The sequence below is a fragment of the Botryllus schlosseri genome, chromosome 13 (genome assembly GCF_051294905.1).
Source record: "Botryllus schlosseri isolate E-star chromosome 13, Bs_hap1, whole genome shotgun sequence".
Lineage (NCBI taxonomy): Eukaryota > Metazoa > Chordata > Ascidiacea > Stolidobranchia > Styelidae > Botryllus > Botryllus schlosseri.
Window position 1 is genome coordinate 2,680,012 of NC_137248.1, and position 17,984 is coordinate 2,697,995.

General features: G+C 39.6%; 3 protein-coding genes across 7 annotated transcripts in view; 1 reads left to right on the plus strand and 2 right to left on the minus strand.

The window, feature by feature from the left end:
• The window catches only part of LOC145453943 (apolipoprotein(a)-like), a 31,271-nt gene extending 13,985 nt beyond the window's left edge, over positions 1 to 17,286 (minus strand). Inside the window, exons 1-14 of one of the 4 annotated variants that reach the window (XR_013919980.1) lie at positions 16,817 to 17,260; positions 16,078 to 16,313; positions 15,859 to 16,020; positions 14,863 to 15,025; positions 14,621 to 14,808; positions 13,554 to 13,840; positions 12,938 to 13,095; positions 7,359 to 7,523; positions 6,634 to 6,734; positions 6,346 to 6,573; positions 4,983 to 5,136; positions 4,385 to 4,500; positions 3,731 to 3,797; positions 18 to 98 (exon numbers count right to left, since the gene is read on the minus strand). Coding sequence is in view for 3 of the 4 variants with exons in the window: in XM_080331906.1 (XP_080188032.1) it covers positions 18 to 98; positions 3,731 to 3,797; positions 4,385 to 4,500; positions 4,983 to 5,136; positions 6,346 to 6,573; positions 6,634 to 6,734; positions 7,359 to 7,523; positions 12,938 to 13,095; positions 13,554 to 13,840; positions 14,621 to 14,808; positions 14,863 to 15,025; positions 15,859 to 16,020; positions 16,078 to 16,313; positions 16,817 to 17,058 (2,348 nt within the window). In the remaining variant the exon portion in view is untranslated. Of the gene's footprint in view, positions 1 to 17; positions 99 to 3,730; positions 3,798 to 4,384; positions 4,501 to 4,982; positions 5,137 to 6,345; positions 6,574 to 6,633; positions 6,735 to 7,358; positions 7,524 to 12,937; positions 13,096 to 13,553; positions 13,841 to 14,620; positions 14,809 to 14,862; positions 15,026 to 15,858; positions 16,021 to 16,077; positions 16,314 to 16,816 lie in introns of all 4 variants that reach the window. The other 3 variants (XM_080331906.1, XM_080331907.1, XM_080331908.1) reach the window with 3 other exon arrangements.
• Positions 1 to 17,984, plus strand: part of LOC145453942 (doublecortin domain-containing protein 1-like) — a 304,595-nt gene that overhangs the window by 13,603 nt on the left and 273,008 nt on the right. The gene's annotated exons all lie outside the window — the stretch shown is intronic.
• On the minus strand, positions 8,914 to 11,986 carry LOC145453949 (uncharacterized). Of its 2 annotated transcripts, none has more exons than XM_080331915.1 (5): positions 11,752 to 11,986; positions 10,247 to 10,409; positions 10,098 to 10,165; positions 9,859 to 10,031; positions 8,914 to 9,547 (listed from the first exon to the last, which is right to left on the minus strand). In XM_080331915.1, the coding sequence occupies exons 1-5, from the start codon at positions 11,894 to 11,896 to the stop codon at positions 9,461 to 9,463; spliced, it is 636 nt and encodes a 211-aa protein (XP_080188041.1). In that variant the 5' UTR covers positions 11,897 to 11,986; the 3' UTR covers positions 8,914 to 9,460. The 2 variants fall into 2 exon arrangements, with proteins under 2 accessions (XP_080188041.1, XP_080188040.1); XM_080331914.1 differs by having other exon boundaries at positions 9,859 to 10,034; positions 11,752 to 11,977.

The window sequence follows — 17,984 nt, forward strand, 5'->3', positions numbered from 1 at the left end:
TAATCATATACTTATACCTTTCAAGAATCGAATCTTTAGTAGTTATATTAGTTCTGACCGCGCATATGCTGAGTTCACCCATACCAGTAACTGTTGTTCTGAAATAAGATCAAATAAATACCAGGCATACTTCGATATTTGCATAGAGAATGGATTGAACTTGAATGGATTAGCTTCGATGTTGGGAATGGCATGCTTCTAATTCAAATATGAACCTCTGTAATAGTAATTGAGGTATGTACAATCGTACAATGCAACTGTGCATTTCCAGTCTGCATGTAGAGATTGACTACATTTCAAATATTATCGAATTTGCGTTTTCATCCGAGGTTACTGAAACACATCTGTTTGTAGTTAAACGTAGTGTAACATCACTTTTAGCTTAGGATCCATTTTCGCCTTCCATGGATGCCATAGTCCATATTGTCAAGGGGGGGAATCAGAGTAGCTTACGCTACTATTTCTAAATTTTTTGAGATCCATTTTTCAAATTGCTATTAAATCAAGTTTTTGTAAAATTTTCATATATTTTCGGCCATGTTTATTAGGGTTGTTCAGATTTGGGCAATTTTTTGGAAACTTGTTTTGCGTAATTCCAAATGATAGTTTAGTGCATAAAAACACCTCTAAAAGCGATTTTGGTCATTTTCATCGCGGTCTTCCCTGCGCGCAAAGCCCCCAAAGACCCACGGGTCAATTCTCCTTACTAGCGACGATTCACCATTGCTGGTTTGTAGCTTTTGTGAAGTTTGCGGTAGAAAACGGCCGAGTAGAGCTGGGAAATATCAGGTTGAATTATCTTTTTGACAATTGAACATACCTACATTCCTATACATGCCAAATGTGTTTCCCCTTCCCGTATTTGGTATAGGTAGCCGGGTGGTAGGCCTATGTATGAAATGAACGAATACAGGCATTTCCAGCCGGTTTCAACTCTGTAAATGTTAATCAAAGACATATTGTATATGAATGTAATTTCACCTTTATAGTAGCTTCAATTCACCTAATCCGCATCAGGTTTGCAGTATCTAATACGTCTGAAAGAAAGTTGACACCCCCCCCCTCCCCCGAACACAAAAACGCAGGCCTGTCCTGTCCAAGACGTTGTCACAGTAGCGAATACGGCCAGAATGCAAGTGTCAAAAGCTCACGACACTAGGCTTCTTCTCAAATGATCATGACAGGTAAGTCTAAATGGGGGTCCTGATACTCAACTACCAATGCATTCTGTCTGAAAACGTCCCCGGTGTTCTTACGGAAACAGAAACAATCTCAATACATATTAGTCATTGTCGTCACCCATTATGGTATGTGCTTACAACTGAGTTAACATAAGAAATCTGGCACAGACTATGTTTCTGAAACTTGATGAATTCATTGTAAGGAAATTTGCATTATCAAACTTGAAAAGCAGAATAAGGCAAAACACAAATCCGGACATAGTAGGCCGACCATTTACGTGACTTGAGACAATTGTGAAAGATGAAAAGACAGGTATTATCATTGAAGAACATGTTGAGAATTAGGTAAGCATAAAAACAAAAAGTGGATAGCAACAGGCTCTAGTCTCAGGCAGGCTCATAGGATTTCAGTGTGGATTTATTGAAGTTGTGATACTTCTGACGGTGTAGCTCAACAACTTGCAGCATACTTTTCTTTTGGCGCTCATCATCTGTGATGATCGAAGCAAAGTCGGTATTGAGTTTAACTCCTCGTTCAGCAGCGTCATTAACGACTTTGACATTACTTACAAAATGGCTCATTTCATTGTATGTTTCATACTTAGGCCATTGTTCCACAGGCTGATTCAACCATTCTCCAGAACACTCAAATTCGTTGAACAAATGCCATGACTGAGGGCCCACTAAATCAGCCAAAGTGGTGTTATCCTCTATAGTCCCTTCTGATGAGAGAATGCGTGGCCCGCGTCGATAAGATTGCGGTTTTACAACTTTCAGTAGGCGGCTTGCAATGCTTTTTCTGGTATCGCAACTTTCTTTTTCTGAGAACAAGGCATAAACCAAAGTTTCTTCCACAATGTACCATGGATGCTTCTTCAACTTATTGAGAGCAGATTCAGCAACATCTTTATCGGTAGTTGTTTTTTTGAAATTGTTGAATAATGTATTTTCAGGACCTGTGGTTTCAGGTCCAAAAATGATTGTCCAGACACTCTTTACCACCAACTCCAATACATGATGGCGACAAGCATGATACATTTATTTACCTAGGCGGTCTTCCAGTAACTTTGCAGCTCCTTTTTTCCATCCACTATTCCTTTATGTCGTGTCAAATACCAACGTGGCAATGGAATTCTGCAAACTCCAAGTCGTTATCAAATCAAATGCAGTTTTAGCTTGGACCTCTCCTGTGGCATTTTCAATCTTTTGAATTCCAAGTAATTTTCCATTGGTATGCAAAGGATGAGAAGACAAAATAACAGCAATGCTTCATACTTTGTTCCATACCTGTCTTCTGTCAACTTTCCATCCCAGTGTATAGCAGCATGATTCGGTAGGTCTTGTTGAAATGACTCGTATATTTCATGCGAAATCTCAAGACGATTAGCATCTCTACGTCTCTTTATAGTTGACCTGGATAGCACAAAGTCATTTAAGTCCCCACCGCATGCCTGTATGAAGGCACTAATCAACATAGTTGCTTCATTATCGGTCAATCCTGAGTTTTGGTCGTTTTAGGGCATTCCTCTTTCAGATACAGCAAATACTGTAGAACTTGGCGTAGAGTGGGTAACTTGGAGTGAATAATACACTCAGATGAATATCCAATCAAATAATGACCAGACTTCGATCTTGTTCTTGGTGGGTCCGACACCTTTCTCCGCTTTGTTTCAGACATTCTTCTTCAACCAAATTCTAGCCTACCAGCAAATTGGATAACTCAGTATTTTACAGTAACACTAAAATCGAGGCAAAGATTACTGACATAACATATTACATGCCTTCCAGTAACATTTACTAGCTTAACACCAGCTGGAAATGTCTGTGCATCTGTTCTCGAGCTCGACTCACAATCACAACACGATGGTGCTTCTTCGGTGTACGATTCATAACAAACGTGCTACCAATACATGTTTCCCATGAACACGATATACCGGTTCATCATGGTATAACGAAGATTCATCTGGCATTTATAGGACTGCATTTCAGTACAGTTATGAATACAGATATATTTCCCATCCTTACATAGCCGTCTTGAACTGATAACTTCACAAAAGCTCCAAACCAGTGACACGGTCAACACTACAGATAAAGATATGACGTAAACACGTCAGAAGTAAGGAGAATTGATCCGTGGGTCTTTGGGGGCTTTGCGCGCAGGGAAGACCGTGATGAAAATGACCAAAATCGGTTTTAGAGGTGTTTTTATGCACTACACTATCATTTGGAATTACGCAAAACAAGTTTCCAAAAAATTGCCCAAATCTGAACAACCCTAATGTTTATGTTTGTAGGCAAAATATTTTGAGATCACTACGATGATATATAGGATTATTAGAAAGTGGGCATTCAATCACTAATTGCCCTCTCATATTCAACACCAGGGCAAAGTTCGATGAAAGGGAAGGGGAGCAGTCATAATTGAATTGACACTGTTAATACCATAACTTGGGCTAGACACCATGGGTTGCATACATATTCCAGGTATTATTGCCAATCACAGTGAAGTCAGGAATTTGTATGCCACGTCATAAACACAATTTACCTACCTTTGACAACCTATAGTTTTGCCAAGAGGTCTGGGCCATGTGAAGGAGAAATTGCACAACTTCGGTTCTGAAAATCGATTACCATTATAACCTAATATATGATACTTGAATCAAGTTCACTGGGCTGGGTTGGTGCAAAAATGCAAAAATTTGGAGTCGCATTCGTGATATTCCATAGTATGAGAAGAGTGCATTACAGAGTCAATACCTTGTAATACACGGTAATTAGCTTGTAACTGTCACTCTCTGTAACAAGTAACAAGTTTGCAAGCAAGAAATAATCTTCAAGCAACTCAAGGTGCTCCAAATAACAAAACACATCAGCCTAGATCACATTCTGTAGGCCTACCTACAAATAAAATAAATATACTCTTGTGGACATGGAGGTACCAAACCACGATATACCATTGAATGGTATTGAAATAAACCCGAATATTTTCGATACTCGTTAGGGATACTCGTCAGCAGCTAGTAGAGATTTCGAAATAATATTTTTTTAAATTCTCTACTACTTCTGACAATTCCCCATGACGAGTGTCAGCCGAAAATATTCGGGCTCATTTTAATATGAATACACTATTCAATTGGACGCCTATCACACATACACAAAAACACAGATTCTGGCAGATAAATAATGAAAGAAGTATTACAAACCCGGGTTATCCCTCAACTTCATCGGAAAATATACAGGTATTCCATACAGATCATTACGTCTCTCAGGACATTTGACAACATCGCAATACTCCCATCTCGCCTTCACATCACCAATGCTGCAATTTGTGTGGTTAGCCCAAAAGAAGATATCAGACATTAAAACTAGGGCTGAGCACGAGTCGAGTAATGAGAGATGAATTATTCGAGCTCTTAAATAATACGATCATCGCCATTGATAGTTAATTCATCAACGAGAATTTTAGTTTCAATACTATCTTCCACTGTGGAAGGCAGAAAACTTGCATTGGTAGTATCACAGCATACGAAACATAAAGTGCAAAGCTACACACATTAGTGGAAATGACATATCTGTCAAGTCGTGATCAACCCACAATATTGTCACAAAGTACAATGAAATAGGTGTGGTCGAAAAAATACCAAATTATCTTTAACGCGATAATATATTCCTTATGGTCGCATAAAAGGTACATACTTCACTTTCTACTCCATTCATACGGTCGTGACTTCATAAGTGATACTCAAATACTCTACTTGAAGACTGATACTCGATATTCCCCAGCCCATATTAAGAACAAACCTTCGTTCGGAATAACACCAAGGCGCGTGACGAATGCCGGGGGTCGGATTCCTACAATAATTGTCCTCCAGAGATGGAAAACCGTCTGGGATCGTATTTGGGGTCAGTGCGTGTTTCACGGGAATTTGGGATGACCAACTCTGACATCGGCGCCCTAAAAATGAATGTAAAACAATAAAATTGCAACAATGACAGAGGCAGTAGACACTTATTCAGAGGTGAATAATCTGAAATTGCAGTGCATCTTTGCGAACAATGCAAAATGATTATTGACACTACAAATAAGTTCATTTTCTTAAAGTAAATTCAGTTACTATGATACAGGGGCAATTGTGCCTAGTTGGTATGACAAATTCACTCTAATGTTGATAAAAAATGCTTTCTACTGGACATTCGCAAAAACTGCTGGGTTGAATTTGAAGTATTCAACTTGAGGAAGCAACCCAAGTACACACAACCTACTTGAGTACTCCAGGGCTGTGACCAAGTCACAAGGCTCCGAGTCACAAGTCAATCTCCCTTTTATGGTTTTGACTCGAGTTCAGTCGAGTCAATTTCAATTCGCCAGCGAGACAAGTCCGAGTCCAAGTCATTGTGTTGACTGTTCAGTTTCCAGTTAAAGTCTTGTTAAACCCACTTTTATAACTCTGTTTGGTGATATCGAATGGTTCGCATTTATAATATACTAATTTTCCTCCCTTCTAGCAGTTTCTGGTCACATTTTCAAGTATCGGTCCCAATAGACGAAATCCCAATAGTGTGGTTACTTTACTATTCTTCGAAATTACAATATAATGTGGGTCTTGGCCGTCTGAGTCTCGGGTCATATGACTTGGTTTGAGTTCAAGTAGAGTCATCAGAAAATCATGACTCGAGTCATTGCAGCCCTGGAGTACTCTGACAAAGTAGAAGCACTTCATTACCGACTACATCTCGAAACAAACAGCTGCTGATGGACTCATAAATATTATATATTTGCAGTTTTCAACGAGATAACTGCAAATAGCATACATATTTTCAATTTCCGATACAATATATTTCCAGTTTGAAACCTGGCCTGGAAATAACACTAATTTTTCACATTTTACGGCAGTGACTCGCGTTTTTGCTCACGCAATCTTGTGGTGTTTTGAAATGATGAAGTCAAGATTGGGACAACGTGTCATTGACTTTCATTAGTCAATTGTTTTTGACAGCTACCAGATCATATAATCTTTAACTCAGTGTGTAATCTTCTAATTTACATTTTCTGGGCCATGGTGGGTTTCTTATTGACATACTACCGTAGTAGTTTTAACTTTTTCCTGTCTTTTCATTATATTGCAATCTAGAAATGATAAACATATTAATAAACTAAACTAACTGGTAATGGTTGTGCTTCTCTTCCCAGAGTAAGTCATGCCGACACCGGTAAAGCAATCGTCAAGTCCAGGATTGGAAAAAGAACAAGGAAACACATTACACTCCCCAGACCCGACACGTGTCGCTTCTCCAGAACACGGCGGAAACAGACACTCCCGATAAATAATTAATTTACCACCCCCGCAACGCTTTGTACACTCCGTACTTATTTTCCATTCGCCCCATCTTCCTGCGTTAAAAAGTCTGGTTACATTACCAAGTCGAGTTTTGAAAGAATATTTTTGCCCACCACTGAAATATCTTGGGCAATACGCGAAATCGTTTCCAAAAGTTGAATTGGCTGTACGGCACCAGTCCACTCCTAGGCCATCCGAAACACAGTGGTCGTAGCTGAATTATACCGTCCGAAAATAAAGATCTTTGGAAATAGCGAGAGCTCAACCTGCGACTTATACGCGGACTCGAAAAACTAGATAATTCTAGCCGAATTAGACAAATTGGTGCAAAATGGTGGTAATCTAATTGTAATCTAATTTGTGAAATGTTTTTATGCTCAAATTTCGATTCTAAAATGATTTTTCGTTTTCCTGAAAATGCTACAGGAAAACTGTATAGAGAAAAATGACCTGAGCTTGGGTACAGAGATTTGCCATTTTTGTTACAATGAGCTCTGATTTGATATTAGCTTAACTTGATTTTTGTTGTATTTCTTTGTAGTGCGGAATTAAATTAAATTTCCAAGATTTTGTGAATTTAGTTATTCTAATCTAATTTGGATTTCAGATAAAATTGTGTAGCTAAGAGCCTGTAAGAGCCAATTTGTCAACAAGAATTATAGTTTCGACACTATTTGCCACTGTGGAAGCCTTGAAGCCACAATGGATCGTATCACAGCATCCAAAATATGAACTACAATGCTATTTACATGAGCGAAAATGAGATTTTTGTGGAATACTAGGTCCAGAACCGAATCACTGAAGTACTCGATTTAGCCAAGCCCTCCCTGTGACTTACATTTCATAATTGGCGGCCATGAATGGGAACCTACACCCAGCGCCGACTAAGTATTGCGGGATGTCGTAAGGGTGTGCCGGCACTGTAAATGGAATACCGGGCGCCGAATACCTGACCCGGCATGGCGGCATATCGCAATATTTCCAAGCGTCCTGTCCTCGGTTTCTGGAACGGAAATTTCTTCGAAGTTTAACAATGTTAAGGGATCGCCAGACAGGACGCCTATTGCCGAAAACCTAGCCTATAGCCGAAGCGCATCGGTTTCCGGCTTTCGGCAGGCTTTCGGGAGGCTTTCGGCTTTCCGCTTCATTGGTGTGTATCGGACCGCGTTTTCGCGGGCCGATCAAAATATTGTTGCGATCAAAACATTGTTGACTGGCTGGAAAGGAAATGGACGTGGAAGGAGCATTGGAAATGGACGTGGAGTTGGAGGACGGTGATATTGAGTCCTTGTTGGCAGTGTAGCTCGTGCAGCATTTTCCAATGTGCCATCGATGGAAAACATATTAGCATTGAGGCCCCTGCCAAGTCGGGATCAGAATTTTATAACTACAAGGGAAATTTTAGTATTGTGCTTCTCGCTGCATGTGACTCACAGCTTTGCTTCACTCTGGTAGACATAGGTGATTCGGGGAGACATAGTGATGGTGGGGTATTTTCGAATTCGACATTAGGAAGTAAGTTCATGAATGGTCAACTAAATGTGCCTGATGATGGCTGCCTACCTGGGACAGATGTACGTGTTCCCTACGTCATGGTTGGAGATGCGGCATTTCCATTACGCAGGAATCTGATGAGACCCTATCCCGGCAAACAATTGCCATCACACAAATCAATTTTCAATTACCGATTATCACGTGCACGGCGTGTCATTGAAAACGCATTTGGCGTGATGGCAGCACGGTGGAGAGTGTTCCGGGGCAGGGGCACCACTACTGCCGAGCCGAAACTTGCCACTGACATTACCAAAGCTGCATGTTGTTTGCACAACTTCTTGCAGTTTAGATCCTCGTGCACACTCTCGAACCTTGGCATCGCACCAGCCACGTCCAGTGATTTTGGAGGCCCTACAACCACTTCTCAAACCGAGACCACTCCCCGAACTGGGAGGCTGGGGTCCAATATGTACAGCAACGAAGCAAAGGAGGCGAGGGAGAAATTTACCAATTACTTTATGAGCAATATTGGCAGAGTTGCGTGGCAAGAAGCAGTGGTAAATCGCGTGTGAGCTCGTCGTCTCTGGTGGACCACAGATATCCTTTGGATATTCTGGTACCATAAATCTGCTTTTGAATATATTGCTAGACGAAATGACATTGTCCTGATGTACATTTGATTGTAAACCACTGTTCCAAACCATTCATATTCTTTCATACACGTTATTGGAACAGTTTTTATTAAAGAAAATATGAAAATTGCTTGTGCGAACATAGTTTGAAAGCAATGTGTAACGAAGTACAGTATATCACAGATCAAGAACGAGTACTAGGGGCAAGTTAATGCATTCATATTGGAACAGTTTTTACTGAAGAAGATATGGAAATTGCTTGTGCGAACATAGTTTGACATCAGGGTATAACGAAACACATACAACTAATTACAGAATATCACGGATCAAGAATGAGTACTAGGGGCAAGTTAACGCATAAGAAAGGTAGAATCACAGCGAAAGACATGAAAAATGTCCAAAGCAAAAATGCAGTGAAGAGAATTCAGCATGTATCAACACAGAGGTAAACAGCAATGTCAAAAGCATACAGTCAGACTTCTGCAATCTACCAATTTAGTTAATTGACGTGGTGACTAAGTTACGGATTTCGAAAACTGAGTAAGTCCTAGTTCTAATTGCAGATTTTGAAAATTGAATCGTTCTAGTTTCCGACTTTCAAAAGCGAGTAGTTATAGTTCCAGTTGCACATATCCAGTCGTTTGTACAAGTCATCATACAACATACATCATTCTGTATCCTGTGTATCAATAACTTGTGTCTCGAGTGAAGACATCTGCTCACCCATGAATTGCATAATACAGCTCATTGTAGAAATAGCTTTGACTGGTGGCAATTTCTCCAGCATCTTGGCAACCATGCTGCCAAAGTGGGCCTATTCGTTTCTTGGGCGATTTGCAAGATGAGCAGTAAAGTCATTCATTGATTTAACGTTTTGGCTCATGAAGTCGGATATTGCGGCCTGCATATGGAAAATATAAGAATATCACCACTTTCAATATACGATCATCATTTTTACCGGAGCTGGAGCCGGAGCTCTACATAAAATTCCGCCGGAGCTGGAGCTAGTTATTTGAGGGGTAGCTCCGGCTCCGACGTATTTCATAAGATGCTATTATATATGCAACAACCATATCTACTGAGTTCACATAATTCAACAGCAGGATTTTGCGAAATCAAGAATATTTTCCTCTTTGTTGCTGCATCCAATGTTACTGACGGCTGGCAGACTCTAGATTACTATCGGGCAACCCTTCATCACATCCGACTCACCTGGAATTCTTGTTTATCAGCATATCTCTTCCTCTTTCTAGAGACAACTTCGGTATGTGAGCTTGTTGACTGATCCGCACACTCTACCTCATTTCTACCATCATCAGACATAACCTGGCTTACATCTTCTTGAGATTCATGGACTTGCATTACATCTTCTTCTTGGCTTGATTCTGCTGTTAACAAAGTTGCACACGTGAAGCAGACTAAACACATGAATTCATCCTGTGGCAGGTTACCAGTATTTGAAGAAACATCCAGTCTATCTCCATTCCCATCAGAATCTGGTGCAACATTTCCAATAGTTCTGATCGCAAAATAAGCAATACCAAGTAAGAAATGTGGGCCATCTTGTAGTTATAGATATTTATATGATGTTAGGACTTACGGTTTATGCTTCAAATGATCAAGCAGAAAAGACATGGACTGATAATGAGTAAACTCCTTGATAGTGCTTGCGGCAGAGCCACTGCTTTTGGCTTTCTTCAACTCGCCAACATATTTGCTGAACCTGTCTCGGAGTTGTTTCCAACGTTTTTTGCAGTTCTTCGCTGTAAACAAATGAAAATTAATAAAATACATTAATCATTATACTGTGACATAATACATTTATTTACAACTCCCTACTGGACAATTTTTGGGCATGTCGGTGTGACGAAATTGGTCACCGTAAATACTATTACTTCAAAGTTTGCCGATGAACTCGGCACTTGGTGAGTTCGGCCGCACAAACTCGGCACTTGGTGAATTCGGCCCTCGGGAAATTTTGTAATGAAGTGTATTAACAGCTAATAATATGAATTATTAAACTAATAACAGCATTATCAAGTGATTCGTCAATCTTGTAAGGAGGTCAGGGCATACGTAGATCACGCAGTCACGGCGTGATTAGATCACGGATTGCATAGCCGCATATACCGACCACACGCGGTCTGCTTGGAATCGATGACGCGAGTGACGGGCCTGTGTCGTGTAAGTTTTGAGAAGATGGATCTTGTCGGTGTATGTGAGATCGGAGCTGTGGAAGATCAAGCGGCGCTTCTTCGTTTATTGATCACGACAAGCCAGTGTTCCTCATCAACAAATGTTTCGCATGATCACAGTTCTACCATATTAACAAAGCAAACAGATTTGAGGTTGGGCAGAAAAATGCCAAATACCATATTTTCATAGTAGGACTATGTGTAAGTTGTGTGAATTCATGTTTGTAAGGCCATAACTGTCATAGTATTTCATATTATAAAACAACATTACTGGAGCTGGGGTGGAGTGCAATATTAGCGGTGCAAAAATGCACTTACCTCTGAAAAGTTGCGACAAATTAGGGAAAATACTTGAGGAATTTTTATGGTCGACTGACATCTTTAAATTGAAAAGTTTTCGCAAACGTTAAACTATCTCCTTACCAGTATTTATATTTTTCCACAAACTTCAACAAAATGTCTCTAAACAGCAAAATGATTGTATCAGTAGGTTATTGGCAATTTGGCAATTAAAATGAATTTACACAGTAGGATATTTTTCATGCCCGGCGATTATTCTGATGTGAGTAATGAGGATTTAGTAGTTGCGGAGCAAAACTGCCTCGTGATTTCCCTAATTTAAAAGATTTGAAATTGGCAATTTGGCAATTAAAATGAATTTACACAGTAGGATATTTTTCATGCCCGGCGATTATTCTGATGTGAGTAATGAGGATTTAGTAGTTGCGGAGCAAAACTGCCTCGTGATTTCCCTAATTTAAAAGATTTGAAATTCATATATCAATCATTTTAAAAATTTAGAGGTCTCACGTCTCGCAGACCCCCTAAAATTGCTTCGCAGACCCCCGGTTGAGAACCACTGGGGCTATACCATATCATACACTCATAACCATAAACTCGTCATGCTTACCTGTTGTATCGTCTTTAGCGAGTTTTTCGCTGATCTTTATCCAAATATTATCTTTTCGTATTGTATCCAAAAATTTCGTATGTGTAGAGTCATAGAGCACCGGGTAGTCCCGGACGCTCTCGATCAGTTCCTCATTAAAATTCATATCAAATGCACAGCATAAATAGGCCTGTCACTGCATACAAGAAAATATGAGTAAAAACAACAGGGCCCCTTCCATCAGAAGAACTGAGCCCCAACATATTATATCTACCGATCTATCTATCAATATCTATATCTATCTATCTGCATGTATATCAATGATTCAAAATACCAACATATCTGGTGCCATGATTGCCGACCATCTCATATTGTTCTCATCAAGTATACAGTGCAGTAAACAATATTGGCACTGTACTCTACTACAATTGAAGTAAATTAGTACTGTTACTTCAAACAATAACGCCACTGCCACCGCATCTCTTCTCCCTGCGATTCACAACACTCAACAAAACATAGCCCAGCAAGCCAAATGCGACTGAAGCACACGGTGAACGACCAGCCGTGAGCGCCGATAGCCGATAAAGTTAAAAATATTTTAACTCGATAGGCGCCCGTACGCTTTCGGCCAGACTCGCGAAAAACGAGAGAACGCTTCTTCGTACGCGACCTGTCTGTATCGCATAGGTTTTCGGCTATTGGCTAGGTTTCCGGCTATAGGCTAGGTTTTCGGCAATAGGCGTCCTGTCTGGCGATCCCTTTAAACGTGCAGAGGTTGTCAGTAATCAAGTAGGTTTTGACTACTTCCAATTCTACGTGAACAGATTTTGGGAAAAACTACCGAATTTTGATAAGCTGGATTTTGAAAAGCAGAACGTAGTTTGGGATGAATTCGCATCATTTGGGCGCGCCTTGGAAAGTGCTACAGTACTTTAAATTCAGTAGATATTTATAGCATTACTCCTACATGAGTAGCAGCGCTGAATACTTTACAGCGTTGCAATCAAGTCACAAGGTTTCGAGCCGCAAGACAATCTTACTTTTATAGTTTTGACTCGAGTCAAGTCGAGTCATTTTCAATTCACTACCGAGTCAGGTTTGAGTCCGAGTCAGGTAGCAACTCGAATCCGAGTCATAGTGTCGAGACTCAAGTTTAAAACTCTACTACTACCTCTGTAAATATGATGCGATTACTAAAAATTCTTACATGTAACAGTAAGGCTGATATCTCAATTTGATAGGCCGGCGGCAGTAATTTCTCCAGTCTTTCCCATAGTTTTCGCCATGCTGCAATAACGCCTCTGACCACGCAATGCACAAATGTCCATCTGCCGTAGTGTCAATAGTGGCAGTGATCTCCTCCTTCTAGAGTCAAATAAGTTTCATAATGAGTTTGTGTATTGGGTTTAAGTTTGAGTTTCATGCCAATGAAGTAATATTTGGTGACACGGTTGTTGCTATACAATGTTCTTTTCAATTCTCTACTAGTTGCTGACGATAACCCCTGACAAGTATCGGCCGATAATATTCGGGTTTATTTCATTATAAATATAAAATTATTCAATTGTATATTGAAGTAGCCTACTGTACCTCTAAGCGAGTCTTCATATTGATTATTTAAAGGTTATTTTATTTTTCATTGTCCTGAATATGGTTCATAACTTGCGCTGAATCCTAGCGGTATGATCATATTGCTGTTAGTATGTCGAAGTGGGGTCGAGTCACATTCGAGTCACACAATATGCACTTAAAATTATTACAAACCGGAAAGTTGGTAATCGAAACTAAAAAATCAAAATTACACCAAGCACATTCACACAAACCTCCTCAAAACAAGCAGTACAAGGCTGAGTATTGCAAACCCCGTTGACATCTGTGGAGTCTCCGCTACACGGTTGATATCTGCAGACTCGATTTCGAGTCAACAGTCCCCCTCCGCAAGTCACCGAGCATTGGGAATCAGGAGAATCCGCCGAGGACCATGACGACCAGGACCCCGTCAGTTCCGGGAGGCAATAGCCCCAGTGCCGGTGTTTGTCAAAGCTCTCAGTGAGGGAGCACCACATATCGGGTCTTTCTAGTGTAGATATGCATTCGTTGATTAATGAGCCTAAAAAAGAAGGAATATGTCACAGAAGTAAACGATTCCGACTATAATTTATTATTGAATAGTATATTCATATTCAAATGAACCCGAATATTTTCAGATGACACTCGTCAGAGGTAATCGTCAGCAACTAGTAGAGAGTTGGAAAGAACATTGTTTATCAACAATCGTACCACCAAATACGACGACACCAGCATGAAATTTTGAATAAAGTGACGTTATATTTGGTGATACAATTGTTGATATCAAGTCATAGGCCAATCTCACTTTTATTTTCAATTCACCACCGAGTCAAGTCAGCTAGTAGCGGGTCGAGTCCGAGTTATAGTGCTTTGACTCGAGTCCGAGACCAAGTCATTATTTTTGTTTACTGTTCAGTTTTCAGTTCAATACAGTACAAGTCGAGTCAATACAAAAATTGACTCGAGTTGAGTCATTTTATGTATTTGAGTCAAGTCGAGTCATTACAACCCTGGTTGATATACAACGTTCTTGAGAATTCTATAATAGTTGCTGACGTTTACTCCTGACGAGTATCAGCCATCAACTAATTAGATTAGTAGTTTTCACAGGTCTACCTACAAGACTTGGATAGTAGCGCCCAACTTTGAGCAGATAAGTCTAAAATCTTGACTCTTAACTCCATAACAAACAACATTTTATCAGCACATAACTTGAATTACATCAGAGACATATTTTTTAAAGATTTTTACTTGAGTGGGCCTACTACCAAACATAAATACCATGCACTACCACGTACTATTATTTGAAAAATATACAAACCTTCATAAACAAATGGAAATACGCATTTTCCAAACGTAGCACGTTCTAAAGTCGGATAAACTGTTGTCACCGGGAACATATCCGACGACCCGCCATAAGTCAGTAACATATCACCCGAGCACATCGCAGTGTTACATGCAGAACCAGTAGTTTTCGACAAACGCGTATGACAAGGTTCAAAAAGGCACCTGGGAATCACAAGCATTACAAAAGACTACCAAAAACTTGTTGTTATTACGTACTTTCTAGTCAATAGTAACACACCACCACCGCAAGGTTTGTTGCAATACGGCGGAGATAGCCATGCCGTCGTTGTACCGCGTTTGCTCTCAGGGCACACGCCCCATTCTGTTGGCTTTTTGTCCAAATTTGATGACACCGCACAGACGTGACGCGTACTGATATCTGTGGAAAAGTAAATTAATTTTATTGAACTTAAATTTAAGACTTAACATTCATTAATGTAGTGAATCATATTGCAAACAGTAGTAAATTGCATCAAAAGATTAATCAAAAACAGTACACGGAGCTCGAGCCGTCTGTTCTCCTCGAATACTCAAATTTTCAAGTCAGCGATGTCACATTTGGTGATACGATTGTTGATATCCAATGTTCTTTTCAATTCTCAACTAGTTTCTAACGATTACCCCTGACGAGTGTCAGCCGAAAACAGTTGGATTTATATCAATGAGAATGTATTATTCAATTGTACAAGGAAATTCTGTGCATCCAAGAGTCTCTTCAAATAAAATATTCATAGAAAATAATGATTGAAAAGTATTTAGTTGCATTGATCCAACAAGTATTTTAGGACTTAGCTTTGCCACTAGGCCAACACAGCCTTTACAACTACATGATGAATCTCTTTGAGTATAGAACCATAGCCTACTACTGAATACTCTCTGAGTCTGGACAATTTCGTGTGAAAAACTTACGCATATTTAACATAAATTGATTTATACTCGACAAATAAATTTTGAAACTGTATTAAAATTATTAGAAACTACCGGAAAAGGAGATGTTGAAACCGTGTAGCCCAAATATATGCCAATGAATTGAAAAAAGAATATGTACCGCCAGTACCGGTACTATACTTTGTTAGACCGACTAACTGACTGTGCCTAGTAATTTGGCACTATTTATTTGTGTATAAATTGTTTCATGCATGATACTTCATATCAACATACTATACATTCACGAGATCAATTACAACAAAATGCAATCATGCCAATAGATACCTGGAAATTTCGTACACGACCAAAACTCCGTATTTTTGTAAATAAACGGGAAAACACATTGCGCGCCGACCCGATTACCACCCGCTGATGTAAGGATTGTATTGCTGTCCAGCGGGTCGCTTTCCAAAGGCAAATCGCATACTGATAGTACAGTATCTGTGACTGGAGAAGTATACACTCAATTGATAGTTATAGAAATGAATTCACAATCATTATCACCATTTGTTGAGTACTTGATCCATTTTGATGGCTTGACGAACGGTTTACTTTGCAGAATTACTCGGGCACCGACGATAACCCATTTGTCATAGACCTTCACATGATTAAGTCGAAAGTTTGAAATTCCTAGGCTGAAATTCGCACCACAAGTCCACGAGATATGAGCATCGTTTTCTTCATTGCAAGATAACAAGGATGTGGTTTCCTCATTCCGGATATTACGGACACCAATACATCTGAGTAGTAGAGAATGATATTACTGCTAAAATATTTCTGATTTCTATGACCAGGCTAGTACAAACTACCAATCTCGTTAGTTGACGGTCAACTAACTACTGGTTTTTGAGTAGTTCTAGTTCATTTTCTAGTGGCACATTTAGTAGTTCTAATTTTAGTTGCTCATTTAGAAATCGAGTAGTTTTTGTTTCAGTCACAAATTTTGAAATTCCAGTAGTTCTAGTTTTGCCTGATCATTTTGAAAAGTGAGTAGGTATAGTTCCATTTCCTCCTTTTGAAACTTGAGTAGTTCTAGTTCCATTTTCTCATTTTGAAAAGTGAGTACAGTAGATAGTTCTAATCGTTCATTTTGAAAATCCAGTAACCGGTAGTTCTAGTTCTAATTACTCATTTTGAAAATTCAATAGTTCTAGTTGCACATGTTGAAAATCCAGTAATTCTAGTTCTAGTTGCTCATTTTGAAAACCCAGCAGTTTGTACAAGTCTGTCAATGACACCTTACTGTCTGGTATAAACGTTCATGAGGCGTTTTCCTGATAACAACGACCATTTCCATGCAGTATTGTCTTCCGGACAGCTTGTGGTTAGAAATGGGATGTGAACGCCGGTGCCTTGTTTTAGCACACTTAAACACATTCCTCCGTGCGTATCCATTGGATGGTATATTATGTGACCAGTATTTTCGCAAGACCCGTAACCGTGCATCGTTATTGCGAAAACGAACGTAAATATTACAGAGTTCATTTCGTTAATACCACTATATAAATAAATTTTCAACTAGGAGGAAATATACGAACATATAATAAACCACAGCAGAAAGGACACTGCTGAAAAGTGAAACTCGACTAGGTAGTGAATGTTTTGATCCTTAGAGATTGCTGTAATTTGCGAGAATCGTATTCACAACATTATTCTTTGTAGTATTTAGCCCTCGATATACATAATAGTGCTAAATTGTGACAAAAAACTATAATACAGGATGAGATAAACACAGCATAGCTAATCCCAACACTGGCCTGGCCCCAAACAAAGCGGATCTAAAATTTTGCATAGCTACATGCTATGGTTGAGTGATTTTGGATCTAACGATGGTGACGTAATTATGGCTAGCGTTTCATCTCCCACTCGCGGGAGGATTGTGTTGTAAATTGCTATGCTTTTAGCTTGAATAACTGCTCCGGGGCAGCGCGCACTTGAAATTGTATATTAAACCATATATAATAAATCATTGCTTCAACTTCATTAAAACGTTGTTCGCATTTTGCCTCCTGTGTTTGATGACTTTTTCATGCCTGCTAAAAATGTCCACTCCCATTACACGAGATCCTCGTCTAAAGGAAATATCTACTTACCCCCACCCAATAGCAACCTAACTAAGAGGTCCATCGACTACTCGGGACCTATTATCTGGAATGCATTACCACCACATATCCGTGAATTGCCCTATAATAGATTCAAAAAAGCCCTACTTGATCACCTCTTGTCGTTACACTAACACTGTTGCCCTACCTCGCCCAGACATTGCTTCATTGATCATTTGCTACCATCGTTTAATTTTTCTTTTATTTTATTTTGTTTAACTACCGTAACGTTTTTTACAGCCAGACTGTTTAGAGTCAAGTGTACCAGCTGTTTGATGCTGGTGTGATCAGACTAGATGACCTTCACGG